Below are 12,618 nucleotides of genomic sequence, written 5' to 3'. Positions count from 1 at the left end.
CTACAATCCAGCACCCAAGCTTTTCCAAAGATATTAAATTCTCTCCCAGTGATTGGGATGGAGCTAACAGTCAGACCACCTTAGGGGGCTGGTCAATCATTTGATCATGGGAGACCAGATCTTCCTACCCCGCCCATTGGCCATCCTGCCCTTGCAATTATACAGCGCTCTTTCGACATTATATATTCCCATAAGTCATCCTATCCAAGTCCCCATAAGTAGGAGGTTTGGAACTTTTCCAAGCAGTGGCGATTAGCAATCAGTTGTCAGACCTAGAGATATATAGAAAATAAGTCTGGGTCAGGCTATAGGTATTACGGTCATCATAGCCAAAGAGCATTATCAGTGAGCTAATACAATTACCTTCCCCAAACAACTTGTTCCAAAAAGTCTTGGTGCCCTCCTTCAGTAGGGGTAACTTCTGATGATGTTTAAAAAAGGACCTAGAATCAATCCCAGTCTCTTATTGTAGCTCCGCAAAGGAACTTATATGGTCTGTGTCGAAGAGGTCCCCTAACTTAAGGCGGCCAGATTGTTCCCAACCTCTCCCCATAATATCATAAAAATTATTCAGGAACAGTGCCGGGTGCCACAAAAGGGTTTATCTTTGATATGGCTTGATCTTCATTATTTATTTAACCTCATTCCAAACCTTCAAGCCGATCTCATGCTCTCAAACCGAACTTTCTTACACTAGCTCGGCTATAGCTGTCGGCGGAGGCACCCGTGGGCTGCCTTTCCAAGCGCAAGCTCGTAGAAGGTTGGGAGAGCGGCTCCATTTATAGAGCTTCCACCTTCATTGCTTCCTGCCAACAGCAATATCCCCATCTGTTGCAGGAGGGTTGCCCAATGATAGAATAAAAAACTGTGTTCTCCCCTGTCCCCCCCCCAGCGCAGGGATTGCCTGAGCTTCTGGTTAGTACAGTTGGAATCTAATTTCCTAAGTAAAGACCCTTCAACCACTAGAGCAGTGGTTCACAACCTTTTGATTTCTGTGGACCCCCATTTTATCAATACTGGAGCCCGGGGACCCCCACTGAATCATTATTGCAACACGGGGACCCCCGAGGAATCATTACTGATAGCTGGGACCTAATATTATTAAATGTTTTAAGCAGCTGCGGACCCCCTGAGGAGGCTTCGCGGACCCACAGGGGTCCCCGGCCCACAGGTTGGGAACCACTGCACTAGAGGAATAGCACGAAACAGATAAAGTACTCGGGTAAGATTAGCATTTTAAGGACATTAAATCTACCAATAATTGACATGTAACCAATTAATATGTCTTAAATCTGTATTAATTTTACTAATCATTGATTCCAGATTCCTTTGGGATAGAGTAGAGACCTTAGAATTACACATGATCCCAAGATAGGTGGTGATTTCCACCCGCCGAACATCTGTGAATATAATAATCTCGGTACAGACCATCTGTTTTTTTTCCCCGGGTCAATAAATAACCCTAGATGTTCCAATATTCCACCACCACATATCCCCCCTTCCCGTATTCGACCTCACCAATTGACTTCGTCGGTCCGATGTTATTACTGCGATGTCATCTGCATACGCTAACTAACACCTTTGTGTGAAATCCGTTTATTTGAACAGGTTTAATATCCCTGTTCTGCTTAAGTAACACTGTGAAAGGGGCTCAGTGGTATTGTCTTGGATGTAATGAAGTGAGTGGGCACTGGATGCTGTAGCATGGGGGGTTAATTTTTTGTTCGTGTTTTTGGGGCCCCTTGAACTCTACATTTTTGCAAGTGGGAACAAGTTCTTGAGGGCAGGGTATACTATGGAGGGTGGTAGGTAGCACTGATTGAAGACACGTTGCTGTCGCCTGGTACGGATGCCCAAGTGTACACAACACCATGTCCATTGTGTAAGTGGTTAAGCTTGTACTGGTGTGGCATACGTTGTGCCTTTTCTGTGTGTTATGGAATTTGCAGCCCAACCGTAAATGTGATATTTGTTAGAAGCTTTGTAAAACTTTTCAGTATTTAAAAAAAAAAAAAAAAAAAAAAAAAAAAAACGCAGTGAAAGTGTGATTTGGAACATTGTTAATTTGTAGCACATGCCACGCACTAAAATGTGTCTTTCCACGTTGTGACAAGAAACGTCTTTGTGTGCAAAACATTAGTCTTGCAATTTACTAGCGAAAAATCTTATGGCTTGCTGCCACACCACAGCCCTGGTTGCATTTCATAATTCGTTCCTCGACTAAAGAAGTTGTGCGTGGGTGAAAACATTTTGCCTCTTGGGTATTTACATCTCTGGTAGATGTTGATAGGCTGAAACAAGGATTACAAATGTGATGCTGGGGTCATTACACAGTACATTCCAGGCCTTGGAGTTTATATGTGAGCTAAATGTTGCGCGTGCTGACCTTTTAACTTTTGCTTCAGCGTGTTCCAGTAATGCCATGAAAAGGGCACATTCTTTTATCCCACCAAACTCCCTTAGAAAACCCTATAAGCTAAGAAAAATAATAGACATTTTGCCAAACCTTGGTTGAATCCTATTTGCTTGTTTCCAAACTCATTCCACTCCTGCTTGCCCATTGTTAGATACTTGTACTCACAAATTATGGCTTCCCGGATATAGATCCGGTCAACATGTTGAAGAAAAGCAGCATATCAGTCTTGCACTCTGGACAAAACGTTGACCATATACAGAGATAAATTTGAGGAAGCATCCTTCGGGAGAAACCAACGTATTGTGCCAAATATATTTGCCATATATACCTCCAATCACCTCTCCTGACCCAGTATGAGTGGCCTTGCCTTCAGCCACTCTAGATCAGTCTTCACTGGAAAATTAACACTGCGTTCTCTCACACACTCCCATCCCCAATCTACCACCGAATCACTGGACTCCAGTTTGCTTTTAAATATTTCCTTACCCAAGCTACTCTTCTTTCCATGACTAGAAAACTCATTCTTGCTTAATCTCCTGCCAACCCAGTCCTAAAATGTATTTAACTTGCACCCACTTTCACTGTTGGTTCTTGGTAATATTTCAAACTGTTAATAATCAGGGATTTCTTTTTTTCCCAAATGTAAACCGTGTTGACTGAAACCCTTAACAAAATATACCCCGGAGATCATTATGTTGGGAAACTCACAAACTACTCCCCATTTTGCCTCCCTTATGTAACGTTTTGGAGATATAGTTTTCCATTCAAGAAAAGTCTGATTTCTTTCACCTGCTTTACCTTCTGTATACAAACTTTAAGCACAATACCAGGTACAAAACTGGTTTGCGTTTATGACCATTATCCTGTCCACTCCTGGCCACACATTGGTCTGTTTGCTAATATTGCTGGATCAATCCATCACATTTGACATGGAAGATTATAAGTTTCCACTGGCCTGATCAAAGGGAAATGGATATTTCCCCCTGCCTATTAATTGGTCCTAATCCTACTCATTGAAGAAATATCAGTCTACTCTGACGAATATTAACAATGCAGTCCCACTTCGGGTCTTCTTTGGTCTTTCATTATGCATAAGAATGATTATCATCTTCCTTTAGGTAGGTGCATCTTTCTTACAAAAATGGCCAATAGAATAAACATTGAACCTTTATTTGGATATTTGAGGCCGACAGAGGGTGTGAACATAACCAGTTTCCAGATGGACGCTTATAAACTGTGGTGATCATCATTTGGGCCTTAAAAGAAAGCCCTACATGCCCATGAACACGAATCTATCTTTTTTGTGTAGTATATTGTTTCGTCAGTCAAATAAAAAAATAAAATAAAGGATGGTGCATATATTATGTCACTTTCTACAATTATGGTTTGCTTATTGCTGGGTTTTTTATCGTTCTTTGTGTGTAGTTAAGAGTGTACAGTTTGCTGCATTCTGAAGGGTGAGTTTATTAATTAGTCATTTATGATTGCTGATTTTACCCTCCTGCCTTTCTCTTCTCTAGATGAAGAAACTGAAAAAGATGATGTTTTGGATTCCAAGGTGAGCACTCCTTTCCTGGTTTTTCTGAATACAATTAACAAGTCTTTAGACTTACGTGTTGAAAGTTGTTATATCGTTGATCCATTCCACGGACATATAGTTTGTGCAACTAGTTTATTGTGTCTTCTAAATGATGCTTCCAATAAATTATCATCATTTGAGTGTCCTTCAGTAAAATTTGAAAATGTTACAAGGTGTAATTATTAGTTGATTCTCCATTCTGTTCAACTGTTATTTTTAATAGGTCCGCCATAGAGGCAAGTCAGGGAGCAGGTATGACATCTGTTCTCGTGTGCTTATCTAATCTGTGGTTTTGGAAGATGAGGAGCTTTATATGTTGGATATGCCAGTGTAAAATAGAAAATGATCTCCTGCACCCTTTGATCATTTAGGCCAGAGTTGAAATCGGGGCTTCAGCCTTTGAATATCATTCTCTAATGACAGACATACTTTGTTATTCCACATTATATCAGTTCCTTTGTATTACAAAGTTATAAGATATTAGAAATGGGCTACAGACCGTAGCAAGTCCTGTATAAAAACTGGCTACTTAAATCCCCATTATCTGTTGACTCTTCCGTGAAGGAATAAAAGCATTGGGGGATTTTGAGTGGTGGTCTGCAACGGCATAAATTACACAATCTTTTTGTTTCAAAATCAAATCACCCTTTAATAATAAACTCAACCGCAACATAAATATAAAAAAATAAAATCTCTGTCCTCAACTGCAGTCTGCCGTACCATCCATCAGATTGCATCTCAACAGGGAAATTACTTAGTGAGCAGCAAGTTTGGGCATGAAGTTGTGCTCTGGTCGTACTGGATACCATGTACAGGAAGATTTATCTGTTGGAAACTGAACGTATGAACGACAACTGGATATTGCGCTTTAGTTCCTTGATCTCAAGTAAATTTTGCCCCTTTTAAAGTGGATATGTGACGTTCATTTGCTCTCTGTGCTACTCTTGTGGTGCGTAGAATGTGAACTTCATGTGGAAACCCACCAGAGCTCTTCTGTTTTAAGCCTGCACATTGGACTTCTAGGGAAGAGTGCCCATCAGCCACCATCAGCCTGCGGGATTTTTATTATTATTTTTTTTTTTTAACGATCAGTGTTTTCGGTGTGCTGATGTTCTCACTATTAAAGTTCAACATTCTCATTATTCAGTGCTGGAGAGCATAGGGCACTCCTTCAGCACCAACTACAGTTTAATGGCTCTGGAAGACCTCCTGCCCTCTACCCCACCCCCTTCCGGTGGTACCTCTCCCTCGTGGCTGTCTGTTAGGGAATTGCAGCAAGACAAGATCCCTGAGGGAGTTGAGAATAACGGCGACGTAGCTAATACCCCCCTCCCTCCCCAACCAGGTTGGGGGTGTGTGGAAGCGGAGAGCACTGCTAGACACCAGAGAGATGTTTTTGGGTAAAAAAAGAATGGAGTGGGCTTTCTGCCCGTTCTGCCGTTGGGCTGCCCATCAACTCCATCACCCAGACCGTCTTTCTGCCCCCCATGGAAGAGAGGCGGTGGGGGGTTTACCCCGTCAGCCACCGCTGAGGAAAAGACAACCCACTAGATACTGGGAAAGATTCTTAGTAAAAAAGCAAAAGAAAGGGCCAGTGCATTATTGCACAGTGCCCCCTGTCCAGTCTTAGGACTAAGACTTGTTATCTGCTACACTGGGTTACATTGGTGGAATACCCTCGGAGGATCCGTATTGGGGCAGAAAGCCCACTTGACACCTGTGCTAGAACAAAAAAATAACAAAGAAATTGGGGTTAGGGGATTAGCATTTCTGGCATTAAGCTGCACCTGAAAAAATCCCTGGGCCCAAGATAGTTTTTGTGCTGCCTAGTGAAAGGTTGAGGGTTTACCTAAAACTATCCATCCCAGGAAATGGGGCAAATAACCAACTACAGCCCTAGTGGAGGTGAAAGGGGGTGGGGGGTTGCAACGGTATAGGGTGGGGGGGATTGCCCATAGGCCCCAGACACCCTTTGTGCCCCCGTCAGGACAGACAGAATGGAGACTTTACTCCCTTTCTGACAGCCCATGTGTCAAAACTATATTTAAAGAAAACTCAGTCTCCTCTCCCTATCTGGACTTTGGGCTGGCCTCCACCCCTTGATTCCTGTTAACCGTGAATATTTCTAAAAATAGAGACCCAAGGCAATCCAGGGTGGTGTGGCTTACCTGGATCATAGAATTACTACAGAATGCTATGCAGATACCAAAGTATGTGTCAGAAATCGCAGATCTCCCTACATTTGTGTGACAAGCCTTTAGTACTTCCAACCAATGACAAAAGACTTACCATCCTACATTATCACGTCTCCTGAGAAAAATAGAACTCCACATGTGTGGGTGCCATCTAACTTCTGTGATGGGAATGGACCAAAACTGTAACCACCTGAAGACCGCATTGATGTTATTGTGGTCCATTTTTTAATGGTTCTTGTCTGGTATAATAGGCCCACCTTCAAATGTGGAGAATTGTGGAAATGCAGGCAAGTAAGACATTAGCTGTTAGCTTGAAGTTCCATATTTTTCTGTCACATGACAAATTTATTTTTTTCACCCTTTCTTAAAAATGTATAGGTCAGCACGACAAAGTGGTGGACTCTACACCAAGCCACATGATCCTAAACTCCCCCAGGATTCTAATTTTCAGCAATATCTGCAATTGTAGGTTTCCCTGGGTGCCAGCACACCCCGGGACCAATATTGTTGCGATCACGATGAACAGTGTGAGGAAGTTGAGGTTTTTTTTAGGCATATTTATGGCATTTTCTGTGAATTTTAGGTAAGAAAACATGCCAGGATCCAGGTATTCCAGCACCATACAGTCATACACAGCTACTTGTTAATGTTCTTCAATTCAGTATGGTTTACCAAAATGGAGTAGTACGCTAAAAAGTGAGTGACTCAATTATTTTTATTTACTTATTTCCTTCAGTCGTCCTTGCCGTCTGATGACCAGGTGACGGGTCAGACTTCTGGAGAGCCTGGGGTAGATGTAGGAAGATTCTCCGATTCTGAAGCTACTCCTAGTGAAGAGGATGTTTCAAGCATCAATGAGGGAGAGATCCCAAACACTGATTTGGAAGAAGATACCAGTCCGCTGGATGGAGCACCACTAGAAAATCACGACTTGCATGAAGCGCACATATTGACACCAGGTAAGGATTCTGTGTTCCTGCTTGCCTTGTTGACTGAAGCAGAACAACTGCGTTCCAAATGTTTATTTCTCTTATTTATCGAATCTGTAACAATGTCACCTTTTGTGATATGGAGATATTCTGTTGATTCTGAATTTCGCCTGCTTCTGGGAGCGAGTAATCAAGAGAGGAATTATTTATTTTCAAAATAAACTACTGCGTCCCTTACTCTCTTGCTACAAAGAAGCCTTTCCCGGGCCGGACTGGTCCCATCGGGCACCGGGTGTTTCCCTGGGAGACTGGACTGGTGGGGACTGGTTTTAGTGTTGAGGAGGCTGTTGCTATCAAAGTCTTCAGCCCCCTGGGCTGTATGTCGTATCGGTGTGCGCCTCTGTCTTTCACATTGGTGTGACACATTCACGTTGGAGCTCGACACTGGCTACTGGGAGCAGGCCTTCCCCTAGGTCCTCAGCTGCTTGGGTTATGCAGTCCTAAGGGTACTGCATGCAGAAGGCCTACCTTTTGGGACGGGAGCCTCTCCCCTTGGCCTTCAAAAAAAAAAAAAAAAAGACCTTCTTGGCAGTGGCCTTCTCTGATATTCCTTAAAAGCTGGAAGAGTTGGGGGGAACTGCAACATAGGGTACCTTAAAGGAGGTTGGTGCACCAGAAAGAGACCGATGCCGGCCCCCTAACTACAATTCCTGTCATGCCTCAAAACCTTTAACTTGTGCAAGTGTTTGTAAGCCTGGTAGAAAAAGTGATAACTGTCACCAGGGTCCGTCTCCTTTCTCGGCACTGAAAAAGCCAACGGGCAACACTGGCCTGTGCCCTCTGGCCGGGGTGGGATGAGGACTTGTTGCTGGAGAGGCTTTCCTCGGGCAAGGCTGGACAGGGAGCCCAGTGCCACGAGCCACTGCAGTACTCGAGAATGGATGTAGATTCCGAGTTGAGGTCACTTCACTTGCTGGCTGGTACCACCTGTGTCTGAGCCAGCTCAGTTAATTGCAGGCCAACAAGGAAAAGAGATCTTTTTGTTGCTGCCCCCTTGGGCACAATACCTCCTCCAGGCATTGAGTGACTGACTGATAGTGCTTGGCAGGGAGGCAGCTATCAATAGTACAGCAGGTGTAGTGGCACAGGGGCTCATACGTATAAGGGGCCACTGAAGCTCCGGCCCTTTTTTGCTCTTGAAATAGAGGCTAAGGCCCGACTTTCTACTTTGCATAAGGGCCCATGGCACCCTTGCTTCGTCACTGTGGCCTCTTGTGTGCTGTTTGGAGCATAAAGACATACTGGGAGTCCGGCAACGAGTCGGACATGGATCCTGGAGCTACTGGTAACTGAGAACACCAGCCTATCTTGTGAGATTCACCCGCTATTTTCTGGAACCCGTTAGGCAAGTAAACTAAAATCTGATTGAAGCAACTAGCAGTGAGTTCCGGTCAGTTTTGCTGTCCCTGGTGGAGTTCTACGAGCGACTTGCTTGCTACTAAGTACTGCAAGGACTCAAGAGACAGCACAGAGGGCCTCAAGTATGTCTCAGTTGGTGGTTTTGATCCCCATTACTTCATTTAACCCGAATCGATCCTCACTCCCACAAATTGGTACATCACTAGTGAAATTACAAAATTGCCACTAGTTTCTCTCAGTATGTGCTGTGCTATAGCGACAAGAAACAGTTCATAACAGGTTAATCTGGTTCTCCAGCAGCTCTATACAAGCTCCCAGAAACATTACATTAGGCAAGTAGTCTTCAAGCAGTTCATTCATTTGCGTACTTGTACGATCATTCACGTCCTCCTCCACACTATCACGCACTCATGACTTACCTCTACCATTTAATCATTTTCACTTAGCGGCATTCTCGTTGGCTCAGCTGCCAAATCCATCTTAGACTGAAACAACTAAGATCTAAAATGTACTTTCCGAAGGTCCAAAAAGTTAATAGATCAGAAGTCCTATTGTATCCCCTATCTTGGATAACTCGTGAATTCTAGAAACTTTTAGTTCATTCTACCCTGGACCGTGCACTTCTCTCCTCATTTTTGGTCAACTCGATGAGCAAAGTGTGATCACACTGAGCCCAAGTTATGGATTACTTTAATGTGATTGTAATTAATGTGACCTTTCTTACGTTTGTTCCAGCTATTCTCACTTTTATACCACTCCCTTCCCATCCCTTTCCTAGACTCTGCTTGGTGACCCAAAGGCGGAATACATAATACAAATTTAAAAAACGTAATTCGATCCCTAGGTCATCGTTCTCACTTAACTTCCTCACTCTTTTATTTTACACTAACCTGGGGTTTAATGTCTGACAGCATTCCGCATTCTCCATGATGCCTCTTTCCCAGGCCCCTCTTGTTCAGCTCCCCTAGCCTCCTCTTTCCCCTCCTCTCTATTTCTTTCTCCTGGTATATTGGACGACTTAAGTAGCCTTTTGATGAATAAACGCCTCAGGACCACTTAAGTGAGGTTGTAGTGTAGCTTTGTGGGATGAGTGCCCGCTTCAGCAATCTGTCTGTGTAAGTATTAATACCACGGGTAACCTGTTTCTGAGCTCTCGTAATATTTGTTTGATGGTGTCCAATGGACATAACGTGGTTCAAGCACGCTCACTCAGTGTCTAAGGTAATGCCTGGGGGATTGTGCTGAAGCTTAGCTTGAGGTGGGTTTGGGGTCGCTGCCTTCAGATCTCTTACCTGCTTCCTTTTCAGAAAGCTTAGTTTACTGTAGAGATTTTTAGGCAGTTGCAGACATTTTATTTTCAGAGTTCGCTACACCCACCCTGTGAAACGGGTGGCGTCTACTGTATCTTGAAAGTTTGTTGAAAATCTGTGCCTCTCTTGTGCAGTGTGTGGATGGTGCCCGTCTTGATTATATACAAAGCAAACCCTTTGTGAGCACGCCAAAAGTGCAGACTTGATAAGGCTCAGCAAGAGGGTGAGCATTTTATTGGGGCACGTACAACCCACCATAACAGTCAACTAGAGAGTTTACATTGCATGCCCATTCAATCCGTGGCCTCTCTGTTGAGACTCAGCTGTAAGTAGCGGGTATATTGTGCAAATTCTGATGTCGATTTTGTTGTGAAACATTTTCTGAATTTAGCATGTCTAGTAGTGTGTACAAATCATTAATTTGTACGTGTAATATATTTTCATGGCCTGAAGCGTTAATTAGGTGACTTGAAACGGTTCTTTACTAGACCAGCTGCTGTTATGTTGAACCCCGTTTGGAATGAGTGCACCGCACAGACGTCTAGGAGTTGCAGAGGCCTGAGGCAGCATACTTTGTAAAGCAAGTGTTACAGGCTCAGGCATTTAGACAGCAGAACTTTCTCTTTGGTCCCACAGACATAACAGGGGCCAGACGTCACCCATCACACCTAGCCCTCAAACTATACAAGTTACAGGCTCGGAGTTTAGACAGGTATATTACCTTTCAGGTAACTCAGATTGTGCGGGTACCAGCCAGAACTGCTGTGGCTCTGGTTACACAGATAGTAATTGAGACAGCACAGCGCTCGTCGTTTACTATGATTTAAAAGTTTAGCTATTTTAATATATATTAATAAACAGTATGTTGTCAAATGCACCACATACAGTTTTCCAAAAATTATTTTTGGGGTGGGGGCGTGGAAGCCCCTCAAACCATTCTTTCAGTGGTTAGGCTCCCTCACTGTGCTTAATCAATTTGTGTACAAGGGGCTTGTCTGACAACTTGTCGGGGCTGCTTCTGTTTTCCGGTTTGGCCCTTGCTGCCTATCTCCTTTAACCTGTCTAGACTGTGTTGTTGAGTAGTCTTACCTCTGGATAACGAAAACCTTCTTTTCTACATTTTCCTTTCCTCATTGCTTCTTCCTCCTTTCCTTCATGTTTTATTGTACAAACGCAGGTGTGCTTTAATACTGCTAGAAAATGGGGAACAGGGTCAAGACTGATTTGCATAAAGCTGGGTCCAAACTGCTGTGGCATGGTGAGCAAAAGAGTTGATGGATTAAACCCAGATTTGTGGCTGGGGGGGGTGAATGTTTGATTGGTTCCGCATTCGGTCCACCATTTGTGTTTGTTTGCTTAATAGGAGGAGCACATGAATCATTCACTGCTCTTCAGTGCAGTGCCAATATATGAGGGCAGTTCCCTCTTGGATCTGGTCTGGTGTGGCCCCTGCTTCTCTACTTCAGACAGACGCAGTGCCCCGCAATGGCTGTGCATTGTGGAGCTGCACAACCCAGGCGGGCTCGATATATTGTCTGAGCTTAGAGCAGCTTAGCAAGCAGCAGGTCCTTGGGGGCTGCCGAGTCACGACCCCGCATGCAGCAGCTAAATGCTGACAGTCAACACAAGACTTTATGAACACCCGCGTGATATAAACCCGTGGTATACCGAGGTCTGAGAAAGCGGCTTAGGTTTGCGCGACGACGGTGAGATGATATTAACAAATTAGTGTTATTCTAACCCAAGCGAGTAACATGCGTCCTGATCTGCCTGCTCAAGTGTGTACTTATTTTTTATTTAGACCTCTAGTTCACCTCTACTGTGGGTGTGTGCTCACATCTGATGTGAAGTGAAAAAAGGCAGTTTGTTTTACCCAGTCCTATATCTTTAACGATCACCATCTTTAGGCGCTCTAGAATGCTGCTTTGTTTGACGACATCTCCTGGGGCTTGTATGGATTGTGACATCAGTCGCTGGATCGACATTTATATGAGCAGAGTGCTCGCAGAGTGGGCAGAAAGGTCAGGGAAGGCTCGGGCAGTAAGTGGCCTCTGCATTATAAGCGTCTATCTGAGTAGCCAACAGAGAAGTATCTGGTAAGATAACCTTAACTACTCGTACAACCAGGCTGAGGACACGTCAGCATCAAAGCGAAAATGAACAATTTTTGAATCCCTGAGAAAGCGAGCAGAACAATCGACATCTGGGGAGATGGCAGATGATTCGAGTAATCGCTTGTTATCTCAAGGTGACCTGCCTGGATACCTTTGTGAAGCCAAACACAGTAACAACCGAGTCGTGTTCTCAGAAACGTAGGTGGCAGGGTTTTGGTTTGTTCGTCTGGTATTGACGTGGCACTTTTTCTTTCTATTTAACCGGTACAGCCTTTACAAACTAGTTTTATCGACACACGTCGACAATTTGTTTCAGACAATTGTATTCTTAAAAATCGCTTTGCTGTTTTGGGGGGAAGGGGATTAGTAAAACTCCTGCAAACCTTCCAACATGAATGGCCTGTTTTGTGTAAACCTTTTTGGCTTCACAGATGCATTTAAAATTAGATCCGCGGTAAAGAGCTGTTGTGCGCGTGGCTGGGGTTCTCGCAGGTGCCGTTACTTCAGGTTGCATCATGGTTGTGCAGCTGCACTCAAGGGGCCGTTTCCCACACTACGCTCATCGAGCTATCAACTGACCAAGTAAGCGGCCACATCCAGTTTCACATATCAAGCCGTGATCTCTGGGACACGGGTGTGCGTGCACCTGCGATAAT

The 12,618-nt window shown here is 44.0% G+C and overlaps 1 protein-coding gene across 1 annotated transcript in view; it reads left to right on the top strand.

Annotated features, from left to right (window-relative positions):
• Positions 1–12,618, top strand: part of SEL1L (SEL1L adaptor subunit of SYVN1 ubiquitin ligase) — a 299,522-nt gene that overhangs the window by 25,537 nt on the left and 261,367 nt on the right. The window contains exons 2-3 of the mRNA XM_069208115.1: positions 3,937–3,974; positions 6,927–7,149. Of these exons, the coding sequence (XP_069064216.1) occupies positions 3,937–3,974; positions 6,927–7,149 (261 nt within the window). The remainder of the gene's footprint in view (positions 1–3,936; positions 3,975–6,926; positions 7,150–12,618) is intronic.

Source organism: Pleurodeles waltl, chromosome 9, assembly GCF_031143425.1.
Source record: "Pleurodeles waltl isolate 20211129_DDA chromosome 9, aPleWal1.hap1.20221129, whole genome shotgun sequence".
Lineage (NCBI taxonomy): Eukaryota > Metazoa > Chordata > Amphibia > Caudata > Salamandridae > Pleurodeles > Pleurodeles waltl.
This window is presented reverse-complemented; position numbering and strand designations above follow the sequence as displayed.